The 20,378-nt window shown below is 45.6% G+C and overlaps 1 protein-coding gene and 1 pseudogene across 8 annotated transcripts in view; one reads left to right on the top strand and one right to left on the bottom strand.

Moving 5' to 3' along the window:
• The window catches only part of LOC126546906 (uncharacterized), a 50,545-nt gene that overhangs the window by 12,436 nt on the left and 17,731 nt on the right, over positions 1-20,378 (top strand). For 3 of the 8 annotated variants that reach the window (XR_011893383.1, XM_050194627.2, XM_072287168.1), the window contains 2 exons: positions 6,111-6,410; positions 8,481-10,388. The exons of 1 other annotated variant lie outside the window; for it this stretch is intronic. Coding sequence is in view for 4 of the 7 variants with exons in the window: in XM_050194627.2 (XP_050050584.2) it covers positions 6,111-6,410; positions 8,481-8,581 (401 nt within the window). In the remaining 3 variants the exon portion in view is untranslated. Of the gene's footprint in view, positions 1-242; positions 404-824; positions 1,317-6,110; positions 6,411-8,480; positions 10,389-20,378 lie in introns of those variants that run through there. 4 more of the 8 variants (XR_011893385.1, XM_055062844.2, XR_011893384.1 and 1 more) reach the window with 3 other exon arrangements.
• Positions 1,428-3,413, bottom strand: LOC140216276 (uncharacterized; annotated as a pseudogene).

The raw sequence follows: 20,378 nt of genomic DNA, 5'->3' as shown, positions 1-20,378 counted from the left end.
ACATCTCTAGCCACCGATGCTAGTCATACGCAACATTGCGGCGAAAGTGAAGATATTCACGGAAGTAGCCATCGAAAAACAGCATGTATGTCTGCGTATTAAAAGTAGAAGGCATTGTGGAATAATAAAAGATGTCTAAATGTGTGACGTCGTTCCCACGAGAATGTGATCACATGGCGACTGACTTAACAATACAGTGAAATTTTTGCACGGTACTAAAAATATGTTTTGATTTACTGAAGCCCTACGATGTTTCTTTGACAACAAGAGGCACACGTACCGCTTGGAGAAAAAGAAGGTGGAGACGACAAAGAGTGGAATGGCATGCTCCGATGTTTATAGAGGCCATTGGCGCTTCTACAACAAGTTTCTGGACGTGGCGAAAGTGCCCTGTCGGCGTTCGGTGAGTGGTGAAACTCACCAAGCTATGCCGGAGAGCTCGGAGATAAATTTCCTTTTTTTCGTCTGTGATAAACCGTTTCTGCTAGATGAAATATTGGAAGATATGTCTTTTATTTAACGTGCGCTTAGCTTCAGTAAGATGTTACAATAAAAACATGCCGTAATACATGTCCATTAACATATCTTGTTAAGCATATTGAAGTGTCTCCAAATGCTGTCAGGCGTAGATGAGATATGAAAATAGTTTTGGCGCTTAAGTTCAAATCTCCCACTTTTGTTTGTGCGCTGCAGTAGTAACTGATTGCTTGCAGATTGTCGCTATACAGGTTTTCACAGTAAACAATCCTTTTGTTGGTGTCTGCCACGAAACTGATAAATTGTGGAAGTACAAGAGACTTAATACATTATTTTATTTACTGCAGACAGCCCAAGTCAATGAGGAGACTCCAGGTGCCACGGATGCAGAGACCGCAGTGTTGGACAATGACGCCATTACCGCGGTTGACCTACCGACTGGCAAGGCATCCGCTGCAAGCTTTCGCTCAATAGTGGGCAGGAAGAGATGACGATCTGCTATGTCATCAGATGATATGTGGGCGCAAAGACAGAATGTACTAGAAAAGATAGCGACCAGCATGGACCAGCCAGCAAAAGTTGCACAACCCGAAGATGCAGCTGAATACTTGGGAAGAAGTTAGTTGCTGCGCACATGCGCCTCATTCCAAAGGCTGAAATTATTGCATGCCAAACCGCCATCCTGAAGACACTGGAAAATTATGTGGACAGCGGCGAGTGAGGAAGCTGAAATGAGATCATCTTAAATGAGAAGTTATTAAAGAGTTGTTTACTTTCATTCTTGTTCAGACTGAGAAAGAAACTCAATTGTAATTTGAATAAAACACTTTTTCTTTGCATTCTAACAGTTCACTCGTCATTCCCATAGTTAAAGATGCTGACTGTTTGGCAGGGCGCAAGACGATTTCTCCGTTATCATATAGACAGCACATTTAATTTCACAAAAGTTTAATGCATGATATGGCATAACACAAGTGCGCCTTGCACTGTCTCTATACAATCTTAAGGTCTTCTGTATACATTCGCATCCAAGTGCGCTGATTGCTGCTGCCATGACACAGCACCCCTGCCATTTAAAAATGCACATAAACTCTCTCGCACTGCAGAACCAACAGTACTAATTCTTCCATGAGAACTGGGCTGTGTAGAGAACAGTGATCCAGTAAACATTGTATCGGCACTCGAGTCAATAGAGTGCAAATCAATGGCAAGAAAGTTATGCAATACGCATGCAGCATTTACCATCGCTATCACCCTTTCGGGCTCAGCATTGATTACAGTGGGCAGAAATCTGAACCGATTTGCAAGTACTCCAAAGGCGTTCTCAACGACATGCCGAGCCCTGGACAACCTGCAATGTAAGCACAAATCGTTAGGCTGTTTCGTATCTGTTACACCACTGGAGAAGATGATAGCAGGCTTTAACTACCACTAAATATTACAATAAAGTTTCCCCGCTGGTTTGCTTGCCCCAACCCAGCAACTGCATTAATTACACTGGCTCATCTCAAAGCTTTCTATTATTTCATAAGTGCAACAATTCTGGAGTTATCAGATCTTAGACCTCACCTTTACATAGTTCACATATCACATACATAGTTCCGTTTCAGTGTAGAGGCATAAATTACCTGTAATTAAAGATTATCTTCTCTTCTGTTAAGGAAGAGCCCCCATAGGGCTTCATCAAGTTCCTTCCTATAGTGAAGGTGTCATCTGCGACGAACACGGGTCGCAGGTGCACATCGGGCGAGCTTGCCACCTTCGCAAGTTCCAGAAGACCAGCCATCATGTTTGATACATGTGTTTGTAGCGGCGGCGTTTGCCAGACGCCCGCACCTCCTTGTGAGCCTGGTGCACCAATATCCGTGTACAAAAACTTGTATGTAGTTGGCATCAACGACGGCAAACAGTATAATGCTGAAGCTCTTGTTGTAATTTCTGTACACTGTCCCAGAATTTGCTGGCTTTGTAATTAGTACATCCTTCCCCTCCATAGCTCCAACGTAGTTTAGAAAATTCTATTTTTGATTGAAACCTGCGATTACCTCTTTCCACTCGTCTTCGGTGCATGGCCTTTTCGGGAAGTCATTTTTCAACTCTTCATAAATTGCCGTACACGTTTGGTGGATATCGTTTACACTCGAGTGGCCTAGACGAAATTGTCGACTCAAGAAGTGGTGGCTCTCTCCTGCTGATATGCTAAAGAAAACAAAAGCATATCATCAGTAATTAGCAGACATATCCTAAGGCAAGCAACTTTTACATAAAGGATAGACAAGCTGTTAAGAAGGCTTTCGTAGCCTTACTATTTTGCTACTTCCTGAAATCTACTGATGACCTTACAGCCACTAAGCCTACACGAATCTGAGTATGGCTTTCGGAAACGATGGCCACTCATCACAAATACTTTGCTGTCGAAGCTTCTGGACACAAATTTAAACCAAATACAAGCCTCAGTTTGAAAGTTACGGGCCACACAGTGGATGACAATGACGACTTGACAGGCTAGAGCGGATGGCAGTTGCTTCGGGCGGTGCTGCCATCCTTAATTTTCTGGCACGGTCGTCTGCTCACTCCGTCCGTCGTCTGGATGCGCTTCGCAGCCAGACGGATGGCGGAATAAGCGTCTGTGGAACAGGTTTTCGCGGAGCCGTCCGTCGTGTGGATCCACCATAAGCAGCAGCTGTCGATGTAGAAAGCCCCCCTCCCTCATCTGACCCCCGTCCTCCCGTGCCTTGTGTGCGACAGAAGACAGCGTGCTTCCGCTCCGCCTTCCTCCCTCGCACGCAAGATTGAGCCGCGATCATCGGCAGCGCCTTGCAAGCTTTCACTCGCACATACAGCGTATGCAATGGTGGTCCAGCTGCGCCATTTGCGCCATCTTGCTACAATTCAACTTGCCTGCATGCTCCTGGCTTCATCCACACATGCGCCATTTACGCCAACTGCGAAAAAGGGTGGTATTCTCGCTATTTCACGGCAATGAAATGTTTTAAGCTAGGTTATGCTACTGCAGTCAACAATTGGTTTTTCACACATCCGATAATTTGAACGCTTTCGCGGCACTGCTACGGTACCCCATGGAACCAATGTGTAAGAACGTCTGAAATTTGGGGTGAAAAAACCCTTCGCCATCCGATTTTCCAAACTTTTTGCCATGACCGCAAGTCCGAAAGGGCATTCAGTGAAGCCACCACCACAGCCGTTTTGATCATCTCGTCTCCTCGACCAGGCGCTCTCACACGCAGATCTGCTGGCAGCGGTAGCAACCACTGCGGCAATGCTAGGCCTAGCTACTTCAACGTTCGCTACCAAGCTTCTTGCTGTTGGGTGCTTTTCATTAAAAGAATATACTGCTGTTACCGTTTGCACCTACTTTGCCTTTGTAATCCTCGCCAGTGGCTTCGAAGCTGGAAAGGCACGACGCGTTGCATAAGCCAGTTCCCAAAAGTCAGCTTCGCCTCAATACAGCAGTGATGTGATGAAGTATACGTGAAGTATTGCGGTGAAGCATACCAAGAGTGGGAAGAGGCAATTGTCACTGGACACAGTATGTATTCCTTAATTATACACGTGTCCATATACCTGCCTTTTCCTGTCACATTATGAGCACCAATGTGCCTAATAGTTGTACTGGCAGGCCTTCAGAGCTATTTTAGACGTAAAAGATAGTATTTTGAAAGGTAGGTCGGATATCGGCGACAAGTTTTGCTCTTACAGCGAATCAACTCGTATCTATTCACACAGGCCACACAACACACAGGAAGCCTACCAACCATGTCGCAATGAAAGTGACTGTATGGGATGGTACGAACATTGTTCTCCACTGCCATCACTTTCTTTGCGACACACCATGCGGAGGCATCTGATCTTGGCGCCGTTCATAGACGCATAGTTTCTCGTCGAGCTTCTAGCATTGTTATTGGCATAGTACATATTTCATCTAGTGCAGTAATGTAAGTCCATCTCGTATTTGGAATGCACATCAGACATTTGCCATCACTTTTTCTCTTCTACCTGACAGTGCAAATTGTTCCAGCTCAGACAGACAGACAATGAACTTTTATTGAGGTCCTGAGGGACTAGCCGGTGTAATTTTATGTCTCTTGTACCCAGGAGCACATTTTTGTTCTCGTTAGCCTACAAAATATTATTTGTGTGCAAAATTAAGTTCCTTGCCTACCCAAATAAAAAATGTTTGCAACATATCATGCATGTTATACCATCCATGGGAATGCAAGCTAAGTTGGGCGCTGTTGGCTTTGTGTCTTGCTTCACTGTTGAGCAGCATTTACTGATTGCACAGTAATAACAAGCTTTGCCAAATGGCTACAGATTACTGCTGTACTACTCCAAGTGTTCCAAGAAAGACAAATTTTTCTTTTTCGAAACTGCTCCAAAATGCTGGTGTGGCTGCTCCTCAACTGCTCCAGAACGACATTTCTCCTGCTCCAAATCCTAAACCGGCTGGACCACCATTGCGTACGACGCGTGGCAATGATGTTGTCGTGTTTGGACTTTATACGGAACATCACGGTGACGATACGGCGGCGGCAGAAATTCGCTTGAAGTATGCATATAATTGCTATTGCAATCGAATTCGACAGTGAAGTCAGGATGCAGATTGCAGAAATTTCAGTTTTGAAATGTGACTTCAAGGCAGCGCAGCGCATGCTGCCATGAAGCCACACATCAGGGCAAGGTTCTCTGCTATTCAAAGTTTCGTTATCTCTTAGAAACCCCAACCTCCTTTTGCTCCTGCATGTTAAAGCTCTCTTCTGGCCAGCTTCATGTTTTCCCATTCTCCTGCTATTTACGGATTGCCATTATGCATTTAGCAATTAGTGAGTAGATCACACGGCGCCAGCAAAGTATAACTTGGATCATGATGAGCTGCACTCAGCAGCCCAGCAGCATGGCCGAAATGGGGGGTTTGAGTTGCTGGCAAAAGATATGACATGGATAAGTGATTTATCCCCGAATGGAGACTCTTTGTGAGCATTTGAGCATTATTCCTATGGATTATATATGCCTATTTTTTTTTCTTTCTGGGCTGTTCTGAAAGGGGTGCGGGCTGTTATGTGTTAAGAAGTTATACGGGGGGAAATGTGGTATGTCCTTGCTACTTTACTGTTTCAAGCTATGAAAATGTTGCCAAAGTTTGGCATGTGATCCACAAGAATAAACCCATTGCTGAAGTCTCATACGAAATTTGTCATGTCAGCGAATCATAAGTTTTGCAAGTGCCAAATATGGCCACCAAAGCTCGAGTTCTCCTTGAGGATGAGAGAGCAAGCTGGGTTGAAGCTTTTTGACATGGTTTTATAGGGGTGGTTGAAATCTGTGAATATGTTCGCGCTCCACGTTCTCTCGCTTCGTGATATTTTACCTCTTTGAAAAATGAATCTTTGGTGAATATTTGGGTGTACTTCATAAACAGGGTTATAAAGCATTCAAGTACAGAAATATTTAGTAAATCAAAAAAGACTAGGTGACCTTTCTATCATGCCTACAAACACCCTCAAGAGCTCCCAAATAAAAAAAAATAAATGAAAAGAAAGCTTATTTACTTTAAGCTCTGTGTTCTTTTTTTGTATTCCATAATAAATTCTACTTTTGCTTTATTTGTGCAGTATCCAGGCCTATTTCTCCATCAAGTGCCAGCAGTGACAACTCACAGCAGGGATGCCTCCATCAATGCCACCTTTGTGATTATAAGGCTGATAAACTGTTCTGTCTGAAAGAACACGCCAGGGTCCATACTGGCGAGAGCCTGTTTAAATGCCATTTGTGCCTTCAGAGCTTCTCAAGGAGGAGCACCCTAAACAGGCACCTGTTCATCCATACTGGCGAGCGTCCATTTGTATGCCATGTGTGTTCTAAGTGCTTCTCACGTAAGACCTACCTGAAAGACCACCTGCACAGCCACACAGGTGAGAAGCCATTTCAGTGCCCTTTATGTCCTCAAGGCTTCTTGAGTAAGTCGAAGCTTGAGGAACACCTGCGCACCCACACAGGCGAGAAGCCATTTCAATGCCCTTCATGCCCTCAGAGCTTTTCACACAAGTCCGCTGTGAAGCTACACCTGCGCACCCATACAGGCGAGAAGCCATATCAGTGCCCTTCTTGCCTTCAGAGATTCTCACGAAAGTCCAAGCTTCAGGACCACCTGCGCACCCACACAGGCGAGAAGCCGTTTCAATGCCCTTCATGCCCTAAGAGCTTCTCGAGTAAGTCCTTGATTGCACTACACCTGCGAACCCATACAGGCGAGAAGCCATATCAGTGCCCTTCATGCCTTCAGAGATTCGTACGAAAGTCCAAGCTTCAGGACCATCTGCGCACCCACACAGGCGAAAAGCCATTTCAATGTCCTTCATGCCCTAAGAGCTTCTCGAGTAAGTCCTTGATGGTAGTACACCTGCGCACCCATACAGGTGAGAAGCCATATCAGTGCCATTCATGCACTCGGAGGTTCTCACAGAAGAGTGCCATGAATCAACACATGAAAATTCATACAGGTGACCGCCCACACCGTTGCGCCGTCTGCTCCAAGTCCTATGCGCGGTCTGATCACTTGAGCAGACATAAGAGAACACAACATGGTGATACTATAGAGTAGGTCAAGTTTCTCATTAAGTATATAGCCGAAACCCACAATAATGAAATTCCGTGGCTACGAAATTTTCATGGCAACGAAATATTTTCGTATCCCCACCGAACACCCATAGGATTCAATGCATTTCGTACCTGTCGGCAATGAAATGTTGCTGTACTACAGTCCCGCATGAACGAAATTTGCCGGAACGCAACCCTGCATATTACCTACTCGCGCAAGGCTAGTAGGCTCCAAAATGTGCTCAAATGCTATTTCTTTGCTCTTAAATTGCGTAAAATACCACCGAATTACGCTTGCATGGGTGCCACCATTTTTGTTTACAAAAACAACCAAGCGCCGGAAGTGATCGCGGCGGAAACACGTCATTGCCGCCATCTTGTTCATTGATGCCCATTTGAAGCGGCACACATGTTGATACCGATATGTGACGACGGTTTTTGCACACCTAGTGCGCTGTTTAGCCAGAAAATTGCACCAAAAACGAGCAAATCCACGTCACACTGACATGAAATTGTTTATGGTGCTTGAGATGGCAGTCGCAGCGTGGAGTGCCACCCATCGGGTCGTGATTGAGCAATTGTCCGGGAGTACGCATTCCTTGCTTCAAGAACGCTGGTTTTGGTGCCACTTGGCAGGCATCGCTTGAGGATTCGGCGCCAGACGTAAGTTTGTGCTGTGGGGCTGTAATCTCGATAGGCTTATGTTGGGTATAAGAGATACAATCACTTTCACGCTCAGCAAGGAAAGCGTCGTTGCTTACGTGGGTGACAGCGTGTGCTGGATAAATGCTGCTGCATGCATGTAACACTGTTGCTCTGCGTCTGGTGCCAAGTTCTGTAAAATCTCGCAAAAGTGATCTGGGCCACTGTCTCCTACACGTTCGAAAAGCCGACGTTCGGTTTCACCCCACGCGATTGGACTAGATTGGCCTAGGCCGCGATATCGGCGTAGCCTGGACAATCGCGCAAGGTGAATTCGAACGTCGGCTTTTCGAATGTGCACAAGATAGCGGCCCATATCGCGCTAGGCAATTGGCCGAGAACACTGCTCTACGACAGGGCTGCCTCTGCTGATCGATACATGCGTCGATCAGCAGAGGCAGCACTATCCTAGAGCAGTGTTCTCGGCCAATTGCTTTGCGAGATAATGCGGCGCACTTTGTACTGTCGGCGATGCGGTCCTATATCCTCGAGCAAGCTTGCCAAAGTAGGCTAACGAAATTTTGACTGTAAATGTTTGTTCTTGGATGCATTACCTATTTGTGCTGTCACATTTCACAACAACAAAATTCTTGCAAAAGTGAATTTTGCAAAAGTGTTCCCTGCCGATCTCGTTATTGCGAGGTTCAGCTGTAGCATGACGAAACGGCTGTACATTCATACAGGTGACTGGCCACGCCATTGCACCATCTGCTGCAAGTCCTTTGTGCAGGCTGATTGCTTGTGCAGACATAAGAAAACACAGCACTATGATACTGTAGAGTAGGTCAATAGCCATCTTGAACTAGAGTCTGAATTTTGAATCTCCAGATGTGTGTTGTTCTGCTGCATCAGGTGTAGGGCAAGTGCTCTTTTCTGAGTCACCATATTTGCTCTAGATCTGTTCTCAGCATGTTATAAAATAAAGAGCAAAAGAAATTATGAAGCGTGAACCACACAAAGCCAAGTTATTGCTCAGAAAAAATTCAAGATACAGTTAGACCTTGATATAACGAAGCCAGTAGAATTAGCAATTTGCTTTGTTATAGTATTAGAATTTCAGAATTTCGTTAAATTGTTGACTGTTCATTATTTAAGAGTGTTCAAATATTTGATTTGATTCTGTTTCTTTGTTACACTCTTATTCGATCTCAAGAATTACTCTTATTGTTGCAACTACTCTTACTCTAAACTATACTACTTCAAATTATTCCAGTATTGTTTTTTGATACTTTTTCTGTTAGGCTCATTTATGTATGTGTTGCCTCTAGGTTCTGATATATATGGTTCATCGTGGAGACTCTTGATCGTATTCTATTTGCACCTTTTCTTTTGTTTCACAGATAGGTACTTGTTTAGCGCAATTGATTCATTAATGAGTTTGCTTGCCAATGTCTGTTTTATCAGAGTACCAAATAAATGCTTGTGTTTAATGTGCATTCATTGTCTGTTGTTGGTATTTTAGCACTCTCATAACAGTGTGCAATGTACTGTAGTGATAATAGCCTTTTATTCTATCGGGGGCTAGAAGAGAAGTTGTGATTGAAGTTGGAAGTTCATTATTAGCACAGAAGGGGCTTGCTATAGGGTGATTCCAAGCAAAATATCCCAGATCCGAAACGTGGCTGTCATTGATTTTCTTGAAAAAAACGTTTTTGAACACGTAGCACTCTTGGAAATTTCTGTAAAGAGGCAAATGTTGGTTGGAGGTACATTTTTTTTATTCCAGTCTGAAACTAGGTGAAACAACAAAGTTCGTTTTAGAACGTTGTATTGGCATCTATAATTGAATGCGTCTTAGAATTTTCTGTTTATTTGGCTATGTAAAAACGCACTAAAAGTTACGTTTTGAGAAATTTATTGCATGAACTGCATTATTTTTCAGTTACAATAATTTTTCTTCCTTTTAGTTTGTTACTATTGTGTATGCTAAAAATAATTTAAAGTTATTAAGACATATTTTTTCAGAAAGCTACCTCAAAAAGTTGGCAGAAAATGAATTTCTTGCGATATCCAGGCCGAATTTAAGCATTAATTAAGGCCCTCCAGATAAACATATGTCAGATAGCTGAATATACGCCCCGACTTCTTAGCTAGCTTGTGATTTAGAAATAAACATCAAATGGAAGCAAAAATATGATAAATTTTGGCCCCGTGTACGTAGTATGTATAGGGATAAAGTGTGAGAACTTGCGTAGTAGAGGAGGCTGTATACATTGCTCAGGGATATAAACTTTGCTGGCTATACAGTGATCATTCGTGCTCTCTGAAGAACTCTTCGTATGTGAGCAAACTCCTCATTTCCATATTCTCAATTGGTACATATAGTAAACAAAGCTTCATAATCTGTGACATGACAGGAACTTGCCAATGTAATGAAAACTAGGATGTACACATTATTTTATGGTTGTTTTGATTGTAGCTGTTTATTTTTCTAAAATGACTCGAAATGTATTATGCATCTGACTTGATTCGCTTCTGGCCCTATTAGATTCAGTGCAATGTGAAACATTACTTTTACACATCCTTAGTTTTGATCTATACTGGGCAACAATGTACCTACATGAAATAAACATGTGAGAGTTTCTGCTTTTTGCCAAGTTCCACACCTAAAGATTGCCTCCACATCCACTCAGCCATTTTGGCAGCACCTGCGGCTTCAGACTTAATGTTACAGCCACATGAAGAGGCACCTGCACCAACACAAGCGTAAGTGACTATTTCAGTGCAGGTTCTTTCAAAGCTTCTTTGTAACTTATGAACTCCAAGGACACTTGTCTGTCCATACATTCGAGCCATGTAGGCGTCGATGTATTAAAATCTCAACTGGAAATATGTACACATGTGCAGTACACTGCGTGGCATTCTGTTACACAAGCATTACCATATGCTGGGACATTTTGTTCTGCCAAGGTAATTCATATAATGTTCCAGCATAATTTGACAAGTTTCATTGTGTTTTCAAAATGCAACAAAACAATTCGAGAACACTGATATTATGTGACATATGACACTGTCAACACCACGATACCGCAGTCAAGTTGTGCAGGTACACAATGTGGAAGAAATTGGAGGACGCTTAAGCTTGGCCTTCAAGAGTGGAACGCAATAGCGTTATCGCACCCCGTTCACACCGCCTACTCAAACGCGCTACGCCAGCCAAACGTCGCGATCGGCACAGATAGCCAGGCCCCCACGCGCCATGAAGGCGGACGCGATCATGGGGCGAGTGGCGCGCCACGTGTCGGGGCAGCGCCGTACATTGCGAGGAGGGGGTCTTCTGTGTTTGCCGCAAGATGGCTCTCCGTGTGCGCAGAGCGCAGAAGAAATGTAACGGAAACGTACTTCGCTACTCGTGAAACTGCGACTTCTGTAAGTTACATGGTCATAATTACCGATATACACCGCAGTACAACTTTCTACGGCACGTTTCTAAGGCAACACCGCATTCACTAGAGGCGACTTTGTCCCGTTTTGAAAGAACGAACTGAGTGGTAGTGTCTCCGTCTCACACTCCGGAGACCCTGGTTCGATTCCCACCAGCCCATCTTGCCAAGATGTTTTTTATTTATGAAATGCCTTCTGGGATTTATCGCTCACGGCCAACGCCGCTGACACCGACGCCGACGACACCGGCTTTTCTGCGACACGAGCTCCTTAACGCTATCGCGTTAATAAATATATTATGAATTACCAAGTTGTTTAATTATGTTTAGACATGGCTGAGGTCAGCTGTGCTAAAGGTTGCAGAAACATTTTTGGTAATCAGTTTGCAGCATGTATTTCAGTGGCCACGACCATGTAATATTTCTTGTTTTAACAGCTCAACAAAGTTGCAAGTACTTGTTTACTTACTATGCATACATGAGACTCCAGTGTATGGTAAATTACTTATTTACGATAAATTGTGAATGTTCTCCAAGTAGACTGCTGCCTAAATGAACATCCTTGTGCATGAAAAGACGTTTACATATGCACAAGAAAAGTTAGTTGCATACTCCCTGTCTGAGTTGTTAATGTCCTGAACTGTTGGGAAGGTCTGTGTGGTTACGTAGAACCAATATGTGGATGTCTTGTTTAGTTGGAGCTAAGCTACATTTCTGAGACGCTTGGAACATAGGCACTGAGGATGCACTCGTGAATTAACCTGCTCATTTGTTTTGAACCCATTCTGCCATGAGTTATCCTTTGCTGTGCAATAATTTGGAAGCAAAAGAGGCATTAGCAATTCTGTCCTATGCTTATAATTTTTGCCACGTGCAGGCTGTCTTCATAATGAGTGACAAATTGGAGCCCTGGTATGTCACTTCAGATTCATTCGGGGATTTCTGCTGGCCTATGGACTTTTATTAGATGGAACGGTGTATAGTTACACATGTGAGAAGTTCTCAAACTTTCTGGCCTTAAGGATACCCCAACAGCTTCTCCATGGTGCTACTAAAACCCTCCCTTCCTTTTCCACAAATCTGCTTACACACAGACGACATAAGGGCTCATTAATGCTTACAGAGAATGGAAAGTGTGTTATGGTGGGGGGGGGGGATCTTGCTGCACACTCAATGCTGTGAGCGCTGAGAGGCCGGCATGTCTCGGAAGAAGGATTGGGGGTAGGAGGTGTAAGTGGAACCTCTAGATCCACCTTAGCGTTGCCACCGCGTCTAAGTTTGGCTATTATTTACATTTCTATGTGTTATTTTACTCTCAAGGGCCAAATAGTTATCTTGTTGAGGCACTTATGATAATACATAGACAAGCAATTCATTTCCTGCACTGCATAATGCACCGTGCATGCCAACCATATGGCTACCACCCTAGGCACAGCGAGCCACTATCAGCATGATCACGCAAATGGCAGTGTCAGATGCACAAAAGTCTATAGTATTTTTTACAATGAAATGTCACGTCACTTGCGTTCCGGAGTGGTGTTCTGTGTATCAATCGCAATGCTAAGTCTAAATGCCCACGTCGCCTGGCTATGGCAGCGCTCCTCACAAGAAACAAAAGACTTGTTTTTTATTCACTTGGGTTGCCACGCATGCTAAAGTCGGTATGAAGCTAAATATTAGCATATAGGCTCGTTTCACAGATATACTGCATCAAACTTATAGTATGTGTTGTCCATAATCCATCATTCATAGTCTTCATCTTGATCACTGTTCAATTTTACACCTTTAGGTACACTTTTGCAAGTTGTCTTTGACCTAGGGAGCGCTCAAAGTAGATGGTAGGTACCCACTGCAGACGCAGGAAAGGATCACTTCAGACACTGGACAGTGTCTTCGTATGGCTGACCAGAAGCAGAAGACCCCTTATGGCTGGCGTAATGCCCTCCTCAACTTGAAATCTCTGTACAGAGGCTTCCTCCACCCGAGAAAGATTGCGGGGAAGGCAGGAGACACGCGGGGTGATGAGGGCATGCGTGACATGCTGGAGAATGGATTTTCAGGCTATGAAAACATAGCGTGGGTCAGAGAAAACGGAAGGAGGAGGAGTTACGGGTGTTAAGAAAGAGTGAGGAACGTGATCTGCAAATTCATTGTTGTGTTCATGACCATGTGCCTGTACCCAGCATACAGTAATTTTCACATGTAGAATTGTGAATTTTGTGTATATGCTCACAAATGTGCAAGCTTTTTGCTTATCTGCGCCGAGTTTGTCAGTGTAGATGTGGGTTATGTTGATGCACATGCACTACAGTTGCATGCTGCTGCGGTCTGTTAGTTAGCGTAGATAATGCGGCTGCCGCGAGGTGCCGAAGCGAGTCCGCCGGCAGAGCGCACTGCAGCTCGCGCAGGACAACCACGTTTAGCGCGTGTTACGTCTCAAAACGGCAACGGACATTCCTTAGGTGCTTCCCACAAGGCAGCCCCTTTATGAGCACCTGCCCAGACGGCGATGGGCTCCGACATAGAGTGTTAGGAGAAAACAAAGGCGCTTACTTCGAGGCGACAATAGCCGCCGCCCTCCATAGGTGCGGGAACTACCGCGAAGGTTATTCTCCTGACCTTGACAACCTGACCGTCGCGGAGAGCCCACTGAATGATGCACGAGGCCAACGTCGGGGATTTCTGTGGGAACTGCGTTGACCGGTTTCCCAAATTGCCACGTGGTTGCCTCGTACACGTGGTACACGTGGGTGATGGCGCAACATTGGAGGCGGAGTCCGGCGGAATGGTGCGACTTCATGAGTGGGATCTTGGAACGATTTGACGATTGTGATTGGCCAAGGCACAGTCGTCAGATTCCCTTCTCTAGTCACCTAGGAAAACGAACTGCTTTAAGAGGGACACGCTTGGTGCAGTGGTGTTTCCTGACGTCTCCTGATGTGTGCTCGGACACGTGAGCTGAGACATTTAAAGTGCTCTTACATGGAGTGGGCTTCCTTATCTGGAGCCAGTCTAAATAATGTAAAATAAACACTTTTCAGCAGAAGCGGAATTATTGGCAATTAAACATCCTTCTCGTAGTGCCCCTGCTTCTTCAATGTCTTGCACTGCGGAGGCTATGCGGAGCTGGACGTGCCCACAAAGCTCTGCTTACTGAACGTCAGCGTGGCGTGCAGTTCAAATTCGATTTTAGATCTTCACACAGACTCCCCCTACTTCCGATCTCGGTGCCTACGACGCGTGTTGCGGCTCGGGGGAGCACGTGGTCCTGGACCGTCTCAATGAACATTTAAAGGACGGGGACGAGTTTCCCCACTCCATGTTTGGTTTCAGGCCACACCCGTCCACACAAAATGTACTCCTTCAGTTAAGAAGGCAGGTGATGCAAGCCAAAAGTCCGGCGGACGCTCGCCGGCTCCGGTGCCTCCTGGGCCTCGACCTGAAGAAGGCCTTCGACAATGTCGCCCATGCAGCGGTGCTCGAAGACCTGACCCAACTGGGGGTTGGGAACCGAGCATAACAATACGTCCGAAACTTTCTCACCGACCGAAAGTGCCGGATCAAAGTCGGCGAACATGAAACTGACATTATAGAGCTCGGGAGTCGAGGCACACCGCAGGGATCAGTCATTTCCCCTTTTCTCTTTAATGCGGCGATGCGCGCGCTCCCGGAGCTGCTGTGCTCTATCACCGGGCTTCACCACAGCCTCTACGCTGACGACGTGACGTTATGGGCGGCAGCGGATGATCCACAAACTCGCCAAGAGATCGTGCAACGCGACTTCAATGTCGTACGAGCTTATGCGGAGTCAAGGGGCCTGACGTGCTCAGCGGAAAAATCCGAATACCTCCTGATCAAGACCTGTAGAAGTAGCTGTCCCGTGACATTATACCACGGGGAAGGCGCATCCTTGAACTTAAGATCGGAGGACTTACCATCCCGGAGCGCCCCAGTATCAAGATATGGGGGCTAGACTTTCAGAACACGCTGCGCTGCGGGCTTATGTTAAAGAAAGTGCAGAGGGCGACCAATTACACACCACAGCTCATTCGCCGGGTGGCTAATCGGCACCACGGCATGGGTGAGGGCGAGCTGCTTCGACTTGTGCAGACATCAAAAGGGTTTGGGTGCGGGCTAGTTGGTACGGATCATTCATATTTAAAACAGTGCAAAAAAAAAAAACAAAAAAAAAACGCGGACAAGGGAGGACACAGGACGAGTGTTGACTGCCAACAACACCTTTATTGGAGCCTGCGCAAATATATAGAATTCGCAACGGGCATAAAGAGAGTGAAAGAAGGGGAAGGCGAGTCATCGTCGGTCAACACGTGCTGCACATGCGTCAATAATATTAAACAATATAAAAGTAACTATAACATGGTGGACACAGGCCAAACTGATTAACTTCTAAGGAACTTAAGTTCTTTATCACAAAGTGCTATGGAAGGGGAACTAACACAGGTGGCTCCTAACTGACACATTGAAAATGCCTCTAAGATTTCTGGCCATCTGATTGCTGTACCTTTTCAACACACGTGTGTCGTCAAGGGGTGGTGAGCAGCCACACTTTGCACAATGAACAGCCAGATTACTGCCAGTCTTAATCTTGACACAGTGCGCATGCTCACGCAAACGTTCATTGATACAACGTCCTGTTTGCCCTATGTAAGTGCAGCCGCAAGAGGTGGGAATGGAATACACTACATTGGTACTGCAATCTACAGGCTTGGCGACATGTTGCTTATTGCACAGTCCAGGTGTTCTCCGGCTTTCGTTGACTCTTTTGCACATCCTTCCCAACTTGTTAGGCGCAGTAAACACGACCTTTACACCGGCCCGGCCTGCGGCTTTCTTGATGCGATGGGACACACCATGTATACACGGGATCGCAACAGTCTTGGTTAAGCCATCACCCGCTTCGCGCTGTATTCGTAAAGTATTCGCTGTATTCGTAGGTATTCGGAAGTTTTATTGCAAGAGGCTCGTTCCCCCAAGAAACATATACTAAGCAGGTTAGAATAAATGGGCCCCCTTCTCCTACTGTCCGAGGTGAGGCCCTGGGCTGCATCCTGCAGCTCAGATAAGCAAAACGTCAGCAGAAACTCTTGTTGCATATTTTTTTTTGTGGAACCGACTCAGCGCAGTATCAAACGAGCCTGTATCGAACCTGCGCCATGCCGGTATTGACATGCCTGAACCAGACTTGAAAGCGGCACGTGCACGTGTACTTTGTACCATCACCTGTCCGCAACAGTCCACCAGGCACACACGGCTCAATTAGAAAGTTGTTCTCAGCTTGCAGAACTTCCGAGGTGTTTCCCGCTCACTTGTTACAAACGGCACACACCCGCTTGTCCAGTCTGGTTGCTTTCCATCCCCGTGTTATTTCGCGCTGTGTACTGTCAATGCGCTCACAAACATTTATTGCTAATAACGTATTGCACCAAGAAATCAGGTTGCCCTCAATTTTGGGCAGATTTTGTTTGCTGACGGTGCAAGCATACTTAAATATGTACGAAACCCCAATTAGAAGACTAAAACATATCAATTTCCCAGCCTGCATTATTCTTCGGAGTACACTGGTCCCGGTTTCATGCACCACAGGTGGTCTTTGTACAAACATTGATCAATCCCTTATATGTACGCATTTGGGAGGTGCCACCTGTTTTTTATGTGCGAGTGTACAAATCGTCTATGATGACATCTACCCAAACAATGCGAAACTTCCCTCTCGTAATGTATTCAATGGGCTATTACAAGATCATTTATTGTGTTTAGATATAAATACGGCCATTGTAACAGGCGCCTCACAGTGTGGAGAAAAAATCTGGAATTGGTATTTGCGCTCCTGCTGTAGACTGGTCATTCTCAATCAGGATTCCGGACTACTTACCCGTATTTCTGGCTGAATATTTAGCTGTAGTGTTAGCCTTACGTAAACTCATCAATATCGACGGTAGTCATAATGACGGATTATTTATTTTTATGTACATCGCTCACAACATATTGTGGTACTAACCTTTTACGTACACTTCATTTTCTAGTGCCTGCCCGCGTAAACTAAGATTACTTTGGGTGCGAAGTCATAAGGGATTATACATGAACAAAATAGCTGACAGTCTCGCGAGAGCGGCCCTCAGTGGCCCTTGTCAGGATTGGGGGCTCAATCCCATCGCTCGTGATCCGTTGTCAAGATTGGAGTCGGGCATGAATTAGAAGGTAGCTGGCCCATGCCGTCGTCCAACTTATCCACGCTGAGGACGTTGATGAGGGGAAGGACTGCTTCTCATCGAGAACGAGGAATATGGGTTTATTTACAGTATTTATATCAGTCTAACATGACTGTTTGAGAAAGTACATCAGTCTAACACGACTGCTTGAGAGAGAGTGACCTGAGCAGCCGCACAACAGCGGTTTTTAAACACTCGGTCCTCTCCCGATACAAGGTGATGCGAACGTTCGTTTCGTCATCGCAAACTAGCTGCCTCCCCGCAGGACGGTCTACACACACAAATGCACACACGTTCGAATGTCCGGAGCCGACGTCAGAGGGGCCCCGTAGAACTCGGAGCCGTTCCGAGTAGCGCGTTGGGGAGTTTGGGAACAATAGTTGGCCCGCCGAACTCATCCCGTCACAACGGCGATGAGGCTAGAGGTTGGTGGCGGTTTCAGCACAAAGCCTGCTTCATCGAACGCATCCTAGCTGAAGCGACGGAGAGTGGGGGATGCCCATATTGTTCCCCGACACAAAGTCGATTTAGTCACGCTGTGGCTAGAAGTTGGCGGCGACGCTCCCGGAATGTTGCCGCCATAGTTGTAACTGGGTGGCAAACTTGCACTGCAGCTGGCGGTTCTTAACAACTTGTACAGTCATTACTTCCTACACCAGCTTACCTAACTACTGCCAGATTCAAGAGGTGTCAAGATTTTATGAACCCAGCGATAGCTAATTTTTCAGAATATCGACACCTTCTATTCCCTTTACAGAAGAATTGCTTTCACACCAGAAAAAGTCAAGTAATTTTTAACCGATTACGTTGTCGAATACCAGTATTAAACTGCTAACTCACAGGGCTGGTCTGGCACCCTCCCTTCTGTGCCCAATCTGTGCAGAAGATGGGACCATAGATATACTTTTCTTATTCTGCCGCCGTTTTTCCTCTTATAGGAAAAACATTTTAGAACCAAAGCTCAGGCGAGTTGGATTAAATTTTTCCGTTCTAAATATTCTTTCTCTGAAGATTCTCGATCCTCTCTTGGAAACTACCACATGGATGTTTGCTAAGCCGTAGAGAAATGTATAGTTGTTTCAAGGTGATTCTCTTAAATTCTGCAAACGTTATTTTTATCCATTTCCACCTGACACTTTTACCAATTTTTGTATTAACAGAATCTTCCTGATTTCATTCAAATCCTGGCCAGTCCCCCGCAGTAGGTACGCGCCATCGTAGAAGGATATTCTACCCTGTCCTATCGTAGGGTGCATGCATCGGCGTCTTGTTTTCCTGCGTATAGTGCTGGGATGTCTCTGGTCCTGCAGTCACCGTGTGCTCCTGTTCCACCACGACTACGCGCACTGGCAGGTATGCAATGCACTTCCCGTGGTATTCGGTTAAGATGGGCACTCTTCGCTAAGTCGTCTACTTTGCCGTCTACGGCGGGTATTGGAATGCAGCCATAGTCCGACGTAGCGTGAGCGCGCGCGCACGCTACGTTGGCGAGAACAGCGACGCACTGGCTCAGCTAACGTAACCGGACGCGGCCAACGCGCTCCGACGCGCCCGGCGTCTCTTGGCTCCTGCTCCATCCGCGCTTCGGTCGCGCCGACTGCGCCGACCCACAATGCATTGCGCGCGGAAAAAGTAAACTTGCCGTAGTTGAACGCGGTTGAACCAAGTTTGTCGAGCGGTAGCTCGGTTTTGCTTGCTTTGAGAAAGGACGAGATCATTGGTTTGCAGAGATTTACCTTTTTGTAGCAGCAAGTACCGCATTTACAATTGGACCACAAGACAGCACACAGACGCTGCTCGGTGCCGTCGGCGCGAACGCGCAGTGGATGGATAGATGTTATGAGCGTCTCCTTTGGAACGGGGCGGTGGGTTGCGCCACCAAGCTCTTGCTATTATACTGCCTAATGTCCTATCTAGGTTAAACAAGAAAAAAAAAAAGACACTTGGATACAGCCAGTACCTCTGGCGGTGGCGGCACGAAAGACTGACCTTGAGCCGCTATTCGTTTTCATTCCACAATGCATTAGACAGGCTAAGTCGCAGTTTGACCCTGGCTGAGCTTGAAGGTCAGGTTTGCGGAACCAGGCGTTTTTTGGGTTTGTACCTGGAGTAGCAGAGCTATCGCTCTAAAAAAATTAGCTGAGGTTTAACTCTTGTAAACCTAGTTATCCCAGGCGAAAGGTCTGTTTGGCTTGGTTTTGCAAAGACTATGCACACAGTCGTAATGCGTAGTAGAGCTTTCGCTCTCTACGCATTACTACGATCTACTGCGCTTTACAGCTTCAGCGTGCGCGCTTCATTTATAGCTCACCAGAGCTCACCAACACTAAAGCGCTCAGGTACTAACTACCATTTGACGTCTTCAAATAGGCCATCGCCAGGTCTTAAATGTTTTTAAAACCGTGCTTGTACACACTTATATAAGCGCTGAATTCGCGGATTGAAGAACTGAGTGCAAACATCGAAATAAAAAATGTGCTGATTTCTGCCGATTTTTCGCGAAAAAATCTACTATTTTTAGGTGTCGTGGGAACACTGACCCTCACTAGTACCGCACTCAGTAAGCAACAGTCACACTGCCTGGTTTGTCTTGCATAGCTTTCTTTTTATTCAGCTTACAATACAGCGAATGAGGGCGCAATGCTGAAAGCGTGAGGGTCATCAATATTTTCTCGGGCGTATACAGCATAATGCATTAGCGAGCACTAGAAGACCTGCACGACGCAAAGGTATAGCGTATATCTATATATTACAGGAAACAAACAATCACAAAAGGAGCGATTGATAAAATAAAGAAGAAAACTTCACACCCCATTACTCATCATCTCTTCGCTCATACTTCACTGTGGACGCATTCCGTGCGAGTCTTTTGCAATGGCTGGAAAGATTTAAGCTTGCGTTCGTGATATAAACTTTGATGGTTTGACGATTATATGGTTGTTATAAAAAAGCCTGAAGCTTACTTGCT

Source organism: Dermacentor andersoni, chromosome 3 (assembly GCF_023375885.2).
Source record: "Dermacentor andersoni chromosome 3, qqDerAnde1_hic_scaffold, whole genome shotgun sequence".
Classification (NCBI taxonomy): Eukaryota; Metazoa; Arthropoda; class Arachnida; order Ixodida; family Ixodidae; genus Dermacentor; species Dermacentor andersoni.
This window is presented reverse-complemented; position numbering and strand designations above follow the sequence as displayed.